This window comes from Ascaphus truei, unplaced genomic scaffold (assembly GCF_040206685.1).
Source record: "Ascaphus truei isolate aAscTru1 unplaced genomic scaffold, aAscTru1.hap1 HAP1_SCAFFOLD_426, whole genome shotgun sequence".
Taxonomy (NCBI): domain Eukaryota; kingdom Metazoa; phylum Chordata; class Amphibia; order Anura; family Ascaphidae; genus Ascaphus; species Ascaphus truei.
In genome coordinates this window covers 257547-276056 of record NW_027456757.1, presented here as the reverse complement: position 1 = coordinate 276056, position 18510 = coordinate 257547, and the positions used below count along the sequence as shown (strand labels likewise).

Below are 18510 nucleotides of genomic sequence, written 5' to 3'. Positions count from 1 at the left end.
ATGGTGCAGGTTATACTTAGTGTCAGTGTATAGTGCAGGATATACTCAGTGTCAGTGTATAGTGCAGGATATACTCAGTGTCCGTGTATAGTGCAGGACATACTCAGTGTCAGTGTATAGTGCAGGTTATACTCAGTGTCAGCGTATAGTGCAGGATATATTCAGTGTCAGTGTATAGTGCAGGATATACTCAGTGTCAGTGTATAGTGCAGGATATACTCAGTGTCAGTGTATAGTGCAGGATATACTCAGTGCCAGTGTATGGTGCAGGTTATACTCGGTGTCAGTGTATAGTGCAGGATATACTCAGTGTCAGTGTATAGTGCAGGATATACTCAGTGTCAGTGTATAGTGCAGGATATACTCAGTGCCAGTGTATGGTGCAGGTTATACTCGGTGTCAGTGTATAGTGCAGGATATACTCAGTGTCAGTGTATAGTGCAGGATATACTCAGTGTCAACGTATAGTGCAGGATATACTCGGTGTCAGTGTATAGTGCAGGTTATACTCAGTGTCAGTGTATGGTGCAGGTTATACTCGGATCAGTGTATAGTGCAGCACATGGTTCACGCAGTGTACGCCCCACTCACTCGGCGCTCTCATAGGGAGAAACGCTCTCAATGTCATCAGGAGAGAGAGAGAGGGGGCGAGAGGGGGAGAGATAATCACAAGCAAGGGTGTGTGACAGGCACAGAGAGAGCGCTGCAGAGAGACACCTGCAATAAGCACAGAGAGAGCGCTGCAGAGAGACACCTGCAAAAAGCACAGAGAGAGCGCTGCAGAGAGACACCTGCAATAAGCACAGAGAGAGCGCTGCAGAGAGACACCTGCAAACGCACAGAGAGAGCGCTGCAGAGAGACACCTGCAATACGCACAGAGAGAGCACTGCAGAGAGACACCTGCAATAAGCACAGAGAGCGCTGCAGAGAGACACCTGCAATAAGCACAGAGAGAGCGCTGCAGAGAGACACCTGCAATAAGCACAGAGAGCGCTGCAGAGAGACACCTGCAATAAGCACAGAGAGAGCGCTGCAGAGAGACACCTGCAATACGCACAGAGAGAGCGCTGCAGAGAGACACCTGCAATAAGCACAGAGAGCGCTGCAGAGAGACACCTGCAAAAGCACAGAGAGAGCGCTGCAGAGAGACACCTGCCAAAAGTACAGAGAGCTGCAGAGACATCTCTTCAAAAATCAGAGCGCTGACAGTAAGTTTTTTACTCGTGTTTTCAGACAAGTTTTTGAGACTGTGAGCGAGAGAGGAGGGGGAGAGAGATGGGGGAGACAGTGCGGGGGGGAGAGAGAGAGGGGGAGACATGGGGGAGACAGTGAGGAGGGGAAGAGACAGGGCGGGTGGAGAGATGATGGGGTTAGACAGTGCAGGGGGAGAGATGATGGGGGAGACATAGACTGGGGCAATGAGATTAGCGTTACAGCAAAAGGGAACAGGTTTTTGGGGGTGCTTAAAAAGACAATTATATGACCCAAATTATTGAGGAACCAACCAGGAGAGGGGCAGTTCTGGATTTGGTCATATCAAACAATGTAGAAGTAATAACAAATATTCAAGTCCTGTAACATTTGGGTAACAGTGATCATAACATGGTATCATTTGAAATAAATTATCACAAAACAGATTACTTGGGTTCAACAAAGACTTTAAACTTTAGAAAGGCAGATTTTAATAAACTGAGGTCAAATCTAGTAGTAATACAATGGGATGAAGTTTTTGCAGGAAAATGTAGAAGATAAATGGGCAGTCTTTAAAACATTGTTAGAAAAGCACACGTATCAGTGTATACCCTTGGGTAATAAGTATAAAATAAATAAGTAAAAACCAATGTGGCTAAATAAACAGGTAGGGGAGGAAATGGACAAGAAGAGGAAGGCGTTTAGATTCTTTAAGTCAGAAGGGACAGAGACATTGTATCAGAATTATAAGGAATGTAACAAAAATTGCAAAAGGGCAATCAAATTAGCAAAAATGGATAATGAAAAAAGGATTGCAATAGAAAGTAAGGTCAACCCTAAAAAGTTCTTTAAGTACCTTAATAACAAAAAAATGAGAAGAAAATATAGGGCCCTTTCAGTGTGAGATGGGTAGGCAGATTATTGGAGATAAGGAAAAAGCAGAGGTATTAAACAAATTCTTTGCCTCTGTGTTTACCAGGAAAGAATCAAGTTCAATAGTAGTGCCGCAGGAGGAAGCCACAACCTCCATATTAATGAACAATTGGTTAACTGAGGAAGAAGTTAATAAGCGACGTGAAAAAATTAAAGTAAATAAGGCACCTGGCCCCGATGGCATACATCCAAGAGTTCAAGGAGTTAAGCTCAGTAATAGCAAAACCATTATCTTAATATATAAAATCGAAAGGTTGGTACTAGCTGCGGTGAATCTGATTGGTCCTCAGCCTCTGGCCAATCAGATTGGTGGCTCTATGACGTCACCCGGCTCTATGACGTCAACTAACTCTCCCTCCCTCTCTCTCCCTCCCCCCCACCGGCTCCCGGACGGAGGGGAAGCGCGGCACGGCCCTCCTGCCCCAGCCGCCAACGCTCACTTCCCTCTCTCCCCGGCGGGGGGACAGGCAGTGGGCAGGCAGCCTCCGGAAGGACCCCCTTCCTCATGCAGCTGCCCCCGGTAAGATGGCGGCGCACAGCGGACAGGCGGGGGGTGGTATTCAGTCAGGAGAGAGGGGGGGGCAGTTAGTCAGGAGAGAAGGGGGGGAGGTAGTCGGGAGAGAGGGTGGGGGAGAGAGTCAGGAGAGAGGGGGGGGAGAGAGTGAGTCAGGAGAGAAGGGGGGAGAGAGGGAGTCAGGAGAGAGGGGGGAGAGGGAGTCAGGAGAGAGGGGGGAGAGGGAGTCAGGAGAGAGGGGGGGGGGAGGGAGTCAGGAGAGAAGGGGGGGAAGCCTGAACAGCTGTGAAGAGGGGGGGAAGGCAGTTGAGAGGGAGGATGGGGGAGGCAGAACATTACATCACGGGCAACGCCGGGTATATCAGCTAGTATTTAATATTCAAGGACTCAATTTCCACAGGCTCAGTACCACAAGATTGGCGTAAAGCAGATGTGGTGCCTATATTTAAAAAGGGAGCTAGATCACACCCGGGGAATTACAGACCTGTAAGCCTGGCTTCAATAGTAGGGAAACTACTTGAAGGTTTAATACGGGATAATATTCAGGAATACCTAATGGAAAACAAAATTATTAGTAATAGTCAGCATGGATTTATGAAGGATAGATCTTGCCAAACTAACCTTATTTGTTTCTTTGAGGAGGTATGTAGGAATTTAGACCAGGGTAATGCAGTTGATGTGGTCTACTTAGATTCTGCAAAGGCTTTTGATACGGTTTTACACAAGAGGTTGGTGTGCAAAATAAAGAAAATTGGACTCAGTAATAATATATGCACCTGGATTGAAAACTGGTTAAAGGACAGACAACAGAGGGTTGTCATAAATGGAACTTTTTCAGGTTGGGCTAAAGTCGTGAGTGGAGTACCTCAGGAATCGGTACTGGGACCCCTGCTTTTTAACTTGTTTATTAATGACTTTGAGGTTTGGATCGAGAGCAAAGTCTCCATCTTTGCTGATGATACTAAATTGTGTAAGGTAATAGAATCAGAGCAGGATGTAATTTCTCTTCAGAAGGACTTGGAGAGACTGGAAACGTGGGCAGGTAAATGGCACATGAGGTTTAATACAGATAAATGTAAGGTTATGCATTTGGGATGCAAGAATAAAAAGGCGACTTACAAATTAAATGGAGATATATTGGGGGAATCCTTGATGGAGAAGGATTTTGGAGTGCTTGTAGACAGCAGGCTTAGCAATAGTGCCCAATGTCATGCAGTAGCTGCAAAGGCAAACAAGATCTTATCTTGCATCAAATGGGCAATGGATGGAAGGGAAGTAAACATAATTATGCCCCTTTACAAAGCATTAGTAAGACCACACCTTGAATATGGAGTACAATTTTGGGCACCAATCCTAAGAAAATACATTATGGAACTAGAGAGAGTGCAAAGAAGAGCCACCAAATTAATAAAGGGGGTGGACATTCTAACTTATGAGGCGAGGCTAGCTAAATTAGATTTATTTACATTAGAAAAGAGGCGTCTAAGAGGGGATATGATAACTATATAGAAATATATTCAGGGACAATACAAGGAGCTTTCAATAGAACTATTCATCCCACGGGCAGTACAAAGGACTCAGGGCCATCCCTTAAGGTTGGAGGAAAGGAAATTTCACCAGTAACAAAGGAAAGGATTCTTTACAGTAAGGGCAGTTAAAATGTGGAATTCATTACCCATGGAGACTGTGATGGCAGATACAATAGATTTGTTCAAAAAAAGGTTGCACATCTTTTTAGATGGGAAAGGTATACAGGGATATACCAAATAAGTATACATGGGAAGGATGTTGATCCAGGGAATAATCCGATTGCCAATTCTTGGAGTCAGGAAGGAATTAATTTTTCCCCTTAATTGGGTTTTTTATTTGCCTTCCTCTGGATCAATAAGTAAGTATAGATACAGTATAGGATAAAGTATCTGTTGTCTAAATTTAGCATAGGTTGAATTTGATGGACCTACGTCTTTTTTCAACCTCATCTACTATGTAACTATGTAACTATGTAACTTACAGTATAGTATTGTCGCAAAATTCCGGTCCTTATAGTTACCCAGGTTACCATAGTTATATACGGACCACGGTCCCAGTCGCCAGGAGAGGTGAGTGGTCAAATTAACAATCTAAATATTCGTATCATATGGACGAATCTCCATATCAATGGTCTTATATCACAGCAGAGTTAATTACTGTGTTTTAGCCATAATTTTGGCATGCAGCCCAATGGTCATATGCAGGTCATGGTCCCGGTCAGCAGGAGAGGTAGGTGGTCAGTCATATCATAGAGTCTATATACCGGTCACCTCTATGTAGCATACGAGTTAAGGAGATGTAAAAATTGAACGAATGGTTAAAAAACGCGTTTGTACACGCGTATCCAAAGTCGGGATAAGCTGATCACAGCAAACACTGCCGTGCCTGAAGTGCGTTCCGCAGTGACGTCATTAAAAGAGACGTCGCAGATTGCTGACGTATGTTTCATTTAGCGTTTTATCAAGGCTGTTAGTGGGCGCCATGGGATGTCAGGTTATATAAGGTATACCCTCACCTTATTGGTTGGTTGCGTAATTGTTTTAACCCTTTTGTTCCGCGGGTCTGTTTGTTACTACTACACCAGGGATAGATACCCGGGATGTGACATTGACGAGTTTAGAGCCCTACGCTGGTGTAAAGAAGCATGCTCAGAAAAGGTAGAATAAGGAGCTGCGAGCATCAGGGTACCACTCACCCAAATCACAGGATACTGATCACTTCGGAGCGAGCAGCCAATGGGATTCGTGTCAGTAGGTTATGGAGTACACCTCTGTCACATCTCTTTGTAAGATAGCAGCATCTATTTGATGCTTGCTAAATGTTTTATGGCAGTGTCTCTTGTTATAGAAAGGTGTCGTCTGGCACTGTCTGGGGACATTATTCTCTGATTCAATTTATGGGGTGCTGGGGTATCTGATCATGGAATAGGTTCTCAAATGAATGGATGGAACACAAAGCCTTCATTAAGCCCATATGGTGATAGTGTGTTCAGGGTATAAATCCATCGTAACTCCTTTTTTAATCATTCTTGATCCCAGTCTCCCTTGCGGGCGCCCATAGATAGTCCATCAATACCAGTAAACGTGAGGACGCCACTGTCTCCATTATGGAAATTGTGGACATGTCTCGCGACCGGGGTATCAATGTGGTTCCTAATTGTCCCCAGGTGCTCGAGAACCCTATGTCTGAAAGGCCGCCTAGTTTTTCCCATATATTTCTTGCTGCAGATGCGCTCCGCCATGTGAATGACCCCGGCCGTTTGGCAGTGAATAAACTGTCTGGTTTCAGAAGTGCGGGTCTCGTTCCAGTTTGTGAATGCGGTTCTGGTCTTGGTCAGTGGCCGGCTTTGCGGCTGTGACAGCTGAAGGAACACTTGGGCTTGTTTGGGAGCCAAGTGCTTTGTTTTTTACCTTCAAAATGACTAAGGACTAAGCAGTCGCGTACGTTTCTAGACCTGCGACTCTTCATTTCTGGAGAGGTCTTTAGGGCATCTGCCAGATCCTGAAGAATATGCCAATGCTCCTCAGAGATTGATCTGGCGGTGCTCCATTGAATCTGATGGGACTTTGATGTCCTTCGCACTTTCTGTCTCCCAGAAGCTCCTGTCTCGGCGTATTTTGTACGCTCGTTTGATCATGTTTGCTGTGGTGCCTGAAACCTTTCTTTCATCATTAGTGCCTGCCTTTCAAATTCCAAACTAGTTGTACAGTTTATCTTCATTCTTAGGAATTGCCCCACCGGGATACCACGAACAAGGCTCCGTGGGTGGTGGCTATTGGCCCTTAGGACACTATTTGTGGTGGTGGACTTACGATAGATTATTGTTGTTAGTACAGACTGTGCCAGCAGGAACATGGACGCCCTGCTAAATACCCCTTCTCCTGCCCCTCGATGTCACCTCCCCCTGTCTGCTCACCAGGTGGAGGTACGGGATACCGTCAGCCCGTGTGCAGCCCTTATGGTTAGGGGGGAGCATATTATTCCGGGGACAAATGTCTGTGCGAGCGCCGACAAAAACCCGGGACATCTGGTCTCCCTACTCATGGTGCCTGCAGTCCATGCTGAGCCACTGTCTCCTCGTACACAATGTCATGCTAATTATGTGTCACTAAGAGTGCAGGGACAGAGAGAGGAGACAGTCTGAGAGAGTGCAGGGAGAGAGAGGAGACAGTCAGAGAGAGTGCAGGGAGAGAGAGAGAGGAGACAGTCAGAGAGAGTGCAGGGGAGAGAGAGGAGACAGTCAGAGAGAGTACAGAGAGAGAGAGAGGAAAGAGTGAGGAAACAGAGAGAGTGCAGGGAGAGAGAGAGGAATCAGTCAGAGAGAGTGCAGAGTGAGAGAGTGCAGGGAGAGGGAGAGGAGACAGTCAGAGAGAGTGCAGGGTGAGAGAGTGCAGAGTGAGAGAGAGAGGAAAGAGCGAGGAAACAGAGAGAGGAATCAGTCAGAGAGAGTGCAGGGAGAGAGAGGAATCAGTCAGAGAGAGTGCAGAGTGAGAGAGTGCAGGGAGAGGGAGAGGAGACAGTCAGAGAGAGTGCAGGGTGAGAGAGTGCAGAGTGAGAGAGAGAGGAAAGAGCGAGGAAACAGAGAGAGGAATCAGTCAGAGAGAGTGCAGGGAGAGAGAGGAATCAGTCAGAGAGAGTGCAGGGACAAAGAGAGTGTAGACAGTCTGAGAGAGTGCAGAGAGCGAGAGGGAATTCAGGGAAAAGAGATGTAGAAGGGAGACAGTTTGGGAGAGTGCAGGGAGAGAGGCGAGTGATATTAGTGATGTCTTGTGTGTGTCTTTCAGATGGAGTTGGATCCAGGTGGCAGATATAAAGGTAATGTCCATGCGCTGGGATTCCAGGGTGTGTTGGGTTGTGTTGTGTTGTGTTGTGTTGGGTTGTGTTGGGTTCTTGGTTGTCACTTGGACTTTTTCTACTTCTTTCTTCTACAATATGTAACAGAGGCAATAACAGTGTCACTGGTCATTCCGTGTCATAGGCTGCCCCGTGTCACTGGCCGTTCCGTGTCACTGGTCATTCCGTGTCACTGGTCATTCCGTGTCATAGGCTGCCCCGTGTCACTGGCCGTTCCGTGTCACTGGCCGTTCCGTGTCACTGGTCATTCCGTGTCATAGGCTGCCCCGTGTCACTGGCCGTTCCGTGTCACTGGCCGTTCCATGTCACTGGTCATTCCGTGTCATAGGCTGCCCCGTGTCACTGGCCATTCCATGACATTGGCCATCCTGTGTCACTGGCCATTCCGTGTCACTGGCCGTTCCGTGTCACTGGTAATTCCGTGTCATAGGCTGCCCCGTGTCACTGGCCGTTCCGTGTCACTGGCCGTTCCGTGTCACTGGCCGTTCCGTGTCACTGGTCATTCCGTGTCATAGGCTGCCCCGTGTCACTGGCCGTTCCGTGTCACTGGCCGTTCCGTGTCACTGGTCATTCCGTGTCATAGGCTGCCCCGTGTCACTGGCCGTTCCGTTTCACTGGCTGTTCCGTGTCACTGGTCATTCCATGACATTGGTCATCCTGTGTCACTGGCCATTCCGTGTCACTGGCCATTCCGTGTCACTGGCCGTTCCGTGTCACTGGTCATTCTGTGTCACTGGCCGTTCCGTGTCACTGGCCATTCTGTGTCACTGGCCATTCCGTGTCACTGGTCATTCCGTGTCATAGGCTGCCCCGTGTCACTGGCCGTTCCGTTTCACTGGCTGTTCCGTGTCACTGGTCATTCCGTGTCATAGGCTGCCCCGTGTCACTGGCCATTCCATGACATTGGCCATCCTGTGTCACTGGCCATTCCGTGTCACTGGCCGTTCCGTGTCACTGGCCATTCTGTGTCACTGGCCATTCCGTGTCACTGGCCATTCCGTGTCACTGGCCGTTCCGTGTCACTGGCCATTCTGTGTCACTGGCCATTCCGTGTCACTGGCCATTCCGTGTCACTGACCATTCCGTGTCACTGGCCGTTCCGTGTCACTGGCCATTCCGTGTCATTGGCCACCCTGTGTCATTGGCCACCCTGTGTCATTGGCCGTTCCGTGTCACTGGCCATTCCGTGTCACTGGCCATTCCGTGTCACTGACCATTCCGTGTCACTGGCCGTTCCGTGTCACTGGCCATTCCGTGTCATTGGCCACCCTGTGTCATTGGCCACCCTGTGTCATTGGCCGTTCCGTGTCACTGGCCATTCCGTGTCACTGGTCATTCCGTGTCACTGCCCATTCCGTGTCACTGGCCATTCCGTGTCACTGGCCATTCCGTGTCACTGGCCATTCCGTGTCACTGGCCACCCTGTGTCACTGGCTAAGTGAGTGCTGGGTATAAAGATCCAGCTTTTAGACTTGGCTCCAAATGTAAGAAACGTGTTCTCGGGGTGAATCCTGACGAGAGATTATAATTATCCACAAAGATGCATCATTGTTACCTCCCGCCGGACACACGGGTTACAGGCTCATACAGTAATGTCAGATAAAGCCGAGGATCTCATCGGGTCTGAGGTTCTACAACATACAGATGTGGGCACATACCTTCTCACCGTGTGTTATCCGTGACGCCTGTAACAGGGCCCCCTTCTTCTCACCATGTGTTATCCATGATGCCTGTAACAGGGCTCCCTTCTTCTCACCATGTGTTATCCGTGATGCCTGTAACAGGGCTCCCTTCTTCTCACCATGTGTTATCTGTGACGCCTGTAACATGGCCCCCTTCTTCTCACCATGTGTTATCTGTGACGCCTGTAACAGGGCCCCCTTCTTCTCACCGTGTGTTATCCGTGACGCCTGTAACAGGGCCCCCTTCTTCTCACCGTGTGTTATCCGTGACGCCTGTAACAGGGCCCCCTTCTTCTCACCGTGTGTTATCCGTGACGCCTGTAACAGGGCCCCCTTCTTCTCACCGTGTGCTATCCGTGACGCCTGTAACAGGGCCCCCTTCTTCTCACCATGTGTTATCCGTGACGCCTGTAACAGGGCCCCCTTCTTCTCACCATGTGTTATCCGTGATGCCTGTAACAGGGCCCCCTTCTTCTCACCATGTGTTATCCGTGACGCCTGTAACAGGGCCCCCTTCTTCTCACCGTGTGTTATCAGTGACGCCTGTAAGAAGGCCCCCTTCTTCTCACCGTGTGCTATCCGTGACGCCTGTAAGAAGGCCCCCTTCTTCTCACCGAGTGCTATCCGTGACGCCTGTAAGAGCGCCCCCTTCTTCTCACCGTGTGTTATCCATGACACCTTTAACAGGACCCCCTTCTCACCGTGTGCTATCTGTGACACCTGTAAGAGCGCCCCCTTCTTCTTACTGTTATGTCTCCATGTTTATGCTTCACAATAACCCTTGTTGTTAGTGAACGATCCTTCTTTATTACTGCTGACAAGCGGCCATTTTCCTTGTTACCTCAGACTGCTGCGGATCTGTCTATTCTCTGATGTTCTCTGACTGGCTCTCACTCTGCTTCCTGGGTCAGAGGTCAGAGTGGTGACATCACAGCATCACATGACAGTGACCAGGAAGTACCCAATAAACCACATCACTCTACACCACTGGCGCAGGTTACAACTAACAAAGCACTAAATTCAGACTACAGACTTACTCCACGCTCGGCTGCGTGGCCGTACGTCTTGCGTGTAAAGAGAAAACAAAAAGACTTCCACTATACGTCCTAGAACGGGGAGGGACACCCCTATTTGGACGGGACTGGATACGGGCCCTTGGAAAGCCGAACATTCAAATCAACTCCTGTCACGCTCTAGAATAAAACACAGACCAGCACGAGCCATGGATGAGACACCTACGACATACGTGTAGCGCTGTTTTTGATAGCGACTTGGGCAAAGTTAAGGGGGATTCCGTTCAATTGAATTTAAGAGAAGGGGTGACCCCGACATTTTTCAAAGCAAGGCATTCGCCCTGAAGGCTGGAGTGGAAACGGAGCTTAAGCGTTTGGAGGAGTTAGGGTTCATCTCCAAGGTAAATCATAGCGCCTGGGCATCGCCAATTGTGCCAGTAAAGAAAAAGAATGGCGAGCTGCGCATATCTGGAGATTTCCGAGTGGCACCGAAATGCCAAGTGATCGTGGACCAGTCTCCCCTTCCGAGAAATGAAGAGGTTTTTACTTCCCTAACGGGGGGAGGGGGGGAACGATTTTCGAAAATCGATCTCAATCAGGCGTACCTGCAAATGGAGGTTCACCCGGATTCCAGGAAATATCTCACGATCAGCACACACACAAAGGTCTATTTCAGTTTAACCGAATGGTTTTTGGGATTGCCCCAGCACCCGCAATTCGGCAGCGTAAAATGGAGGAAATATTAGCTGCATTGTCACGGGAGACCAGGTCTCTAACACATTTATATTTGAGGGATCAGTCAATAGGCAAAACAAAGCAGTTAAATAAAATGAGGTTTATTCGGATGAAGACCTCGGAAACACACAGAAATACAGAATACTAAAATATACACACTTACTGGGGTCTGGGGGTGCAATCCAGCCATTCCGAGGTGCAGGGCGCCCGCTTGCAAGGGCTTACCCTGATCGGAACCGAGTTCCGGACGCCTGAGACCGAAATCCAGCCGAACATCCTGACCGGGACCTAGTCCTGAATCCTCTGGGACAGATTTCGGCACAAAATCCTGACCGGGACCGCTAGGACGATTAGTAGAACTAGGCCGCAAAAGACAGGACCTAGTCTCTGCGGGGCAGGCTTTTCTAGCTTCATCGCCTCGAGTCACAGGAAGGTCTGGTTCTCTGACTGGGGCATCTCCTTACGTTCCTTCCACTGCTCTATGTTCAGCATGGAGGTAGGAAGAGTGACCAATCAGAGCGTGGGAATTCCTCCCCGCCAGCCAATAGAAAGAGGGGCACGTGCTTTGGCTGACGTCAGAGGAGGGGGCATGCCAAGCCAGCTCGGGATGCCCCACTGGCAGGACATACAAATTGACCAATGGGAAACGCGCCGACATTCTGCCGCTTCCCTCAGTCAGCCCATTGCCACCTACTGGGCCGGCTCCACCGAGTCTGGCAGACCAGGGGGTCCTCCCCGCAGGGCGTCTCTGTTCTCCGGACTCAGTACTCCGCCCTGCCCCGGCCACTCAGCACCCCGACACCTCTCAACATCCCATCTCCTCTACAGACTCTATGCAGACTTGCTGGCACCTTAATCATATACCCTGGCCTTGTAGTAAATGTAAAAACACAATAAAGTACATTTTATTACAGAATATACTTTGGGGGACCTTATACTTATAAGGGAAATAACTATGCTGGTACCCTAGCTGACTGTATAGAGTCATAACAAATGCATAAAACATTATAAAGATAGAGGATGAGACGCGCACTCAGTCACATAGGTAACAGGGGCGGGGTACTTAGCTGCCGGGGCGCTGGTTCTGGGGAGCTCCTGAAGTCCCAATATGATCCAGTATACAATGAAGAAACAGGCACACGGTCTAAATCATCAAGGAGGTTTAATGTGCCATATAGACCAACGTTTCGGCAGTATAGTGCTGCCTTTCTCAAGGTGAAGGCAGGGTAGATGGCCTCAAACTAGCGTCCAACTTGAGGTCATATAAACTTCACCATCTGGAACTGACCACCAGGGATCGCTGCCTCGTGGGGAGAGGGAGTGGAGGTTCCACCCAGCATGCAGCCACTACTGTGACGGGAGGGGGTAATCAGGCTCAAATAAAGGTCAAGACCATTTTGGTAACCCCTGATCCGTGATAAGGGTCCAAGAGAGTCAGCTCTTGGGCCCAGTAACATTCGGTTATACTGTATGTAATAAAAGTATTTTTTATGTTTTCCCCTCTCCGGGCGTGCCAGCGAGCAGGGATTGCTGGGGGATGAGTTTCCGGGCGTGCCAGCGAGCAGGGATTGCTGGGGGATGAGTTTCCGGGCGTGCCAGCGAGCAGGGATTGCTGGGGGATGAGTTTCCGGGCGTGCCAGCGAGCAGGGATTGCTGGGGGAGGAGTTTCTGGGCGTGCCAGCGAGCAGGGATTGCTGGGGGATGAGTTTCCGGGCGTGCCAGCGAGCAGGGATTGCTAGGGGAGGAGTTTCTGGGCGTGCCAGCGGGCAGGGATTGCTGAGGGATAAGTTTCTGGGCGTGCCAGCGAGCAGGGATTGCTGGGGGATGAGTTTCCGGGCGTGCCAGCGAGCAGGGATTGCTGGGGGATGAGTTTCCGGGCGTGCCAGCGAGCAGGGATTGCTGGGGATGAGTTTCCGGGCGTGCCAGCGAGCAGGGATTGCCGGGGGATGAGTTTCCGGGCGTGCCAGCGAGCAGGGATTGCTGGGGGATGAGTTTCCGGGCGTGCCAGCGAGCAGGGATTGTGCTGGGGGATGAGTTTCCGGGCGTGCCAGCGAGCAGGGATTGCTGGGGGATGAGTTTCCGGGTGTGCCAGCGAGCAGGGATTGTGCTGGGGCATGAGTTTCCGGGTGTGCCAGCGAGCAGGGATTGCTGGGGGATGAGTTTCCGGGCGTGCCAGCGAGCAGGGATTGCTGGGGGATGAGTTTCCGGGTGTGCCAGCGAGCAGGGATTGTGCTGGGGCATGAGTTTCCGGGTGTGCCAGCGAGCAGGGATTGGTGGGGGATGAGTTTCCGGGCGTGCCAGCGAGCAGGGATTGCTGGGGGATGAGTTTCCGGGCGTGCCAGCGAGCAGGGATTGTGCTGGGGGATGAGTTTCCGGGCTTGCCAGCGAGCAGGGATTGCTGGGGGATGAGTTTCCGGGCGTGCCAGCGAGCAGGGATTGCTGGGGGATGAGTTTCCGGGCGTGCCAGCGAGCAGGGATTGCCGGGGGATGAGTTTCCGGGCGTGCCAGCGAGCAGGGATTGCCGGGGGATGAGTTTCCGGGCGTGCCAGCGAGCAGGGATTGCCGGGGGATGAGTTTCCGGGCGTGCCAGCGAGCAGGGATTGCCGGGGGATGAGTTTCCGGGCGTGCCAGCGAGCAGGGATTGCTGGGGGATGAGTTTCCGGGCGTGCCAGCGAGCAGGGATTGCTGGGGGATGAGTTTCCGGGCGTGCCAGCGAGCAGGGATTGCTGGGGGATGAGTTTCCGGGCGTGCCAGCGAGCAGGGATTGCCGGGGGATGAGTTTCCGGGCGTGCCAGCGAGCAGGGATTGCCGGGGGATGAGTTTCCGGGCGTGCCAGCGAGCAGGGATTGCTGGGGGATGAGTTTCCGGGCGTGCCAGCGAGCAGGGATTGCCGGGGGATGAGTTTCCGGGCGTGCCAGCGAGCAGGGATTGTGCTGGGGGATGAGTTTCCGGGCGTGCCATCGAGCAGGGATTGCCGGGGGATGAGTTTCCGGGCGTGCCAGCGAGCAGGGATTGCCGGGGGATGAGTTTCCGGGCGTGCCAGCGAGCAGGGATTGCCGGGGGATGAGTTTCTGGGCGTGCCAGCGAGCAGGGATTGTGCTGGGGGATGAGTTTCCGGGCGTGCCAGCGAGCAGGGATTGCTGGGGGATGAGTTTCCGGGCGTGCCAGCAAGCAGGGATTGTGCTGGGGGATGAGTTTCCGGGCGTGCCAGCGAGCAGGGATTGCCGGGGGATGAGTTTCCGGGCGTGCCAGCGAGCAGGGATTGCTGGGGGATGAGTTTCTGGGCGTGCCAGCGAGCAGAGATTGTGCTGGGAGATGAGTTTCCGGGCGTGCCAGCAAGCAGGGATTGCTGGGGGATGAGTTTCCGGGCATGCCAGCGAGCAGGGATTGCCGGGGTATGAGTTTCAAGGGGTTTTTGTGGAGGAACCATTGTCAGAATGTGCCTAGGAGGTTGGGGTCCGGAGTTGTCAGTTCCCCTATAAATGTGCCCGGGAATCATGCCTGATTATCGCATACATGTAGGCACATTGTCCTGGCAATATCTCCCCATGAAAACGCAAGCACGACTCACCACTGGGGTACCCTGCTTCAGCACAGCCCAGAAAGGAGAATGGGGCACAGCGATAAAACATATTCTTGTAGATGAGGGAATCCCTAGTTTAAGGGGGTACCCCACTAGTGCCCAGGTGACCCACACCCAGTATAGTGTTTGTGGGTACCACAATTGTATATAAGGTTGAGGGGGGACTCAGAGAGTCCAGACTGAGTCCAAGAGAAACTTGCTTTTCTAGCCGGCTTGACTGATTGGTTGCTTGGGAATTTTGCCACGCATTGATTGCTTACTGAGTTTTGTGAATAGCAGAGCAACCGGCTTCGATTTCAATCCAGAAAAGCGCCCGCCTGAGTCTAAGTCCAGGTTTCAGCGGCCAAGTTCTCAAAATCGAATGTAGCGGACGCGCCTGGGATTTCAGACCGAGTTGAGTTCCAGGCGATTCGGAGTAACTCGCCATCAAGAAAGTCCAAGTTCTCAGGAGAGAAGTGAGCGGTTGTGTGGGGAACTTCACGCCGATTTGGGGACCAGGAGATTTCGGTCAGGGTAAAACTCTTATTTAGGGTTCCCTGCACCTAGAAAAGTCTTGTTTTCGACCCCAGAACCCCAGTAAGTGTGTCTTTTTGTCTGTACTTTGTGTATCACTGTGTGTAAGCGAATTTGTGCGACTAAACTTCAGCTTATTTCATTACCTTGTTTTGCTCAATGAATGAACCTGGTATAAAGGTTTAAATGGCCTGGTCTCCTGTGACAATCGGTATGGATAAAACTCCGCCCAGCTTGAACCACCCGTGAATATGGCTACAGAACCCGATGCAGGTGGTCACGCTAAACTCAGGGAAGAAAGGATCGCCCGACGCAGGAGAAAATATGTGACCAAGCGGTCAGAAGAAAGACTGTGCTTGGGAAAAGTCCTCCTCGAGCGACTGAAGAGTGCTAAGCTCAAGCACCTTCTTGAGGAGACACAAATAACATGGAGAAAGGGCTCCAATCCTAGCGGGAATGAGGGTTCTCTCTCTCCATCCACTCTCATTCAAGCCGATATATGTAGTGAGAGCGGGAGGATGGGCATTGGCCGTGGTAAGCCCGAGCTTCCCACAAACAGGGGAGGTATGTAACAGGGACTTATCACTGTTTGAGAGAAACTGCCTCTAAATCCAGCTGTGCTGGTTAATTTAACACAGGCAATCAACCAGACTCCACCTGGCTGATTAGGATTCTTAGAAAAGCCTGATGTGAGAAACAGGAGAGAGATTCCTGAGATCACATTTGGGCTGACATAAGGAGAAGGAGGACTGCAGAGATTTCCTTAGCCGACAACTGGGATGACCTGAGGAAAATATGATGTCTTGATGCACACAAAAGGACTTTATATGACTCCCTCTCTGTATATGACCCTCGCTCTCTGTATATGACCCTCAGTCTCTGTATATGACTCTCCCTATATGACTCTCCCTCTCTGTATATGACTCTCCCTATATGACTCTCCCTCTCTGTATACGACTTTCCCTCTCTGTATATGACCCTCGCTCTCTGTATATGACCCTCGCTCTCTGTATATGACCCTCAGTCTCTGTATATGACTCTCCCTCTCTGTATATGACTCTCCCTCTCTGTATATGACCCCCCCTCTTTGTATATGACTCTCCCTATATGACTCTCCCTCTCTGTATACGACTTTCCCTCTCTGTATATGACTTTCCCTCTCTGTATATAACTGCCCCTCTCTGTATATGACTCTCCCTCTCTGTATATGACTCTCCCTCTCTGTATATGACCCTCCCTCTCTGTATATGACCCTCCCTCTCTGTATATGACTCTCCCTCTCTGTATATGACTCTCCCTCTCTGTATATGACTCTCCCTCTCTGTATATGACCCTCCCTCTCTGTATATGACTCTCCCTCTCTGTATAGTGTTTAACTGCCCCTCTCTGCATATAACTGCCCCTCTCTGTATATAACTCTCCCTCTCTGTATATAACTCTCCCTCTCTGTATATAACTGCCCCTCTCTGTATAAAGCTCTCCCTCTCTGTATATAACTGCCCCTCTCTGTATATAACTGCCCCTCTCTGTATATAACTGCCCCTCTCTGTATATAACTGCCCCTCTCTGTATATAACTGCCCCTCTCTGTATATAACTGCCCCTCTCTGTATATAACTCTCCCTCTCTGTATATAACTGCCCCTCTCTGTATATAACTGCCCCTCTCGCTGTCTCCATCAGATGGTCCTGAGTTTCATATATCTGACATCATCGCTAAGAAGCGCGATGGATCAGCACTGAGTCCGGAGGAAATCCGATTCGTGGTGCAGGCGGCAACCAAGAGAGAGGCGCAGGAGAGCCAGCTGGGTAACGCAGTGACACTGACACAGGGGACCTGTCACTCATCTCGTCTGTCCCTCCTCCCGCAGGGTGTCACATCCCGTCTGTCCCTCCCCCGCAGGGTGTCACATCCCGTCTGTCCCTCCTCCCGCAGGGTGTCACATCCCGTCTGTCCCTCCTCCCGCAGGGTGTCACATCCCGTCTGTCCCTCCTCCCGCAGGGTGTCACATCTGTCCCTCCTCCCGCAGGGTGTCACATCCCATCTGTCCCTCCCCCGCAGGGTGTCACATCCAGTCTGTCCCTCCTCCCGCAGGGTGTCACATCTGTCCCTCCTCCCGCAGGGTGTCACATCCCGTCTGTCCCTCCTCCCGCAGGGTGTCACATGTGTCCCTCCTCCCGCAGGGTGTCACATCTGTCCCTCCTCCCGCAGGGTGTCACATCCCGTCTGTCCCTCCTCCCGCAGGGTGTCACATCCAGTCTGTCCCTCCTCCCTCAGGGTGTCACATCTGTCCCTCCCCCCGCAGGGTGTCACATCTGTCCCTCCTCCCGCAGGGTGACACATCCCGTCTGTCACTCCCCCGCAGGGTGTCACATCCAGTCTGTCCCTCCTCCCGCAGGGTGTCACATATGTCCCTCCTCCCGCAGGGTGTCACATCTGTCCCTCCTCCCGCAGGGTGTCACATCTGTCCCTCCTCCCGCAGGGTGTCACATCTGTCCCTCCTCCCGCAGGGTGTCACATCTGTCCCTCCTCCCGCAGGGTGTCACATCTGTCCATCCTCCCGCAGGGTGTCACATCTGTCCCTCCTCCCGCAGGGTGTCACATCTGTCCCTCCTCCGGCAGGGTGTCACATCTGTCCCTCCTCCCGCAGGGTGTCACATCACATCTGTCCCTCCTCCCGCAGGGTGTCACATCCCGTCTGTCCCTCCCCCGCAGGGTGTCACATCTGTCCCTCCTCCCGCAGGGTGTCACATCTGTCCCTCCTCCCGCAGGGTGTCACATCCCGTCTGTCCCTCCTCCCGCAGGGTGTCACATCTGTCCCTCCTCCCGCAGGGTGTCACATCTGTCCCTCCTCCCGCAGGGTGTCACATCACATGTGTCCCTCCTCCCGCAGGGTTTCACATCTGTCCCTTCTCCCGCAGGGTGTCACATCACATCTGTCCCTCCCCCGCAGGGTGTCACATCTGTCCCTCCTCCCGCAGGGTGTCACATCTGTCCCTCCTCCCGCAGGGTGTCACATCTGTCCCTCCTCCCGCAGGGTGTCACATCTGTCCCTCCCCGCAGGGTGTCACATCTGTCCCTCCTCCCGCAGGGTGTCACATCTGTCCCTCCTCCCTAGGGTGTCACATCTGTCCCTCCCCCGCAGGGTGTCACATCCCGTCTGTCCCTCCTCCCGCAGGGTGTCACATCCCGTCTGTCCCTCCTCCCGCAGGGTGTCACATCCCGTCTGTCCCTCCCCCGCAGGGTGACACATCCCGTCTGTCCCTCCCCCGCAGGGTGTCACATCCCGTCTGTCCCTCCTCCCGCAGGGTGTCACATCTGTCCCTCCTCCCGCATGGTGTCACATCCCGTCTGTCCCTCCTCCCGCAGGGTGTCACATCCCGTCTGTCCCTCCTCCCGCAGGGTGTCACATCCCATCTGTCCCTCCCCCGCAGGGTGACACATCCCGTCTGTCCCTCCTCC

At 51.7% G+C, this 18510-nt stretch overlaps 1 protein-coding gene across 2 annotated transcripts in view; it reads left to right on the top strand.

The window, feature by feature from the left end:
- The first annotated feature begins 487 nt into the window (after window positions 1-487).
- TYMP (thymidine phosphorylase) overlaps window positions 488-18510 on the top strand; it is a 97102-nt gene continuing 79079 nt past the window's right edge. Inside the window, exons 1-4 of one of the 2 annotated variants that reach the window (XM_075583982.1) lie at window positions 488-1210; window positions 2509-2645; window positions 7454-7484; window positions 16731-16856. In XM_075583982.1, the coding sequence (XP_075440097.1) occupies window positions 2631-2645; window positions 7454-7484; window positions 16731-16856 (172 nt within the window). In that variant the 5' untranslated portion in view covers window positions 488-1210; window positions 2509-2630. The remainder of the gene's footprint in view (window positions 1211-2508; window positions 2646-7453; window positions 7485-16730; window positions 16857-18510) is intronic. The other variant, XM_075583984.1, reaches the window with a different exon arrangement.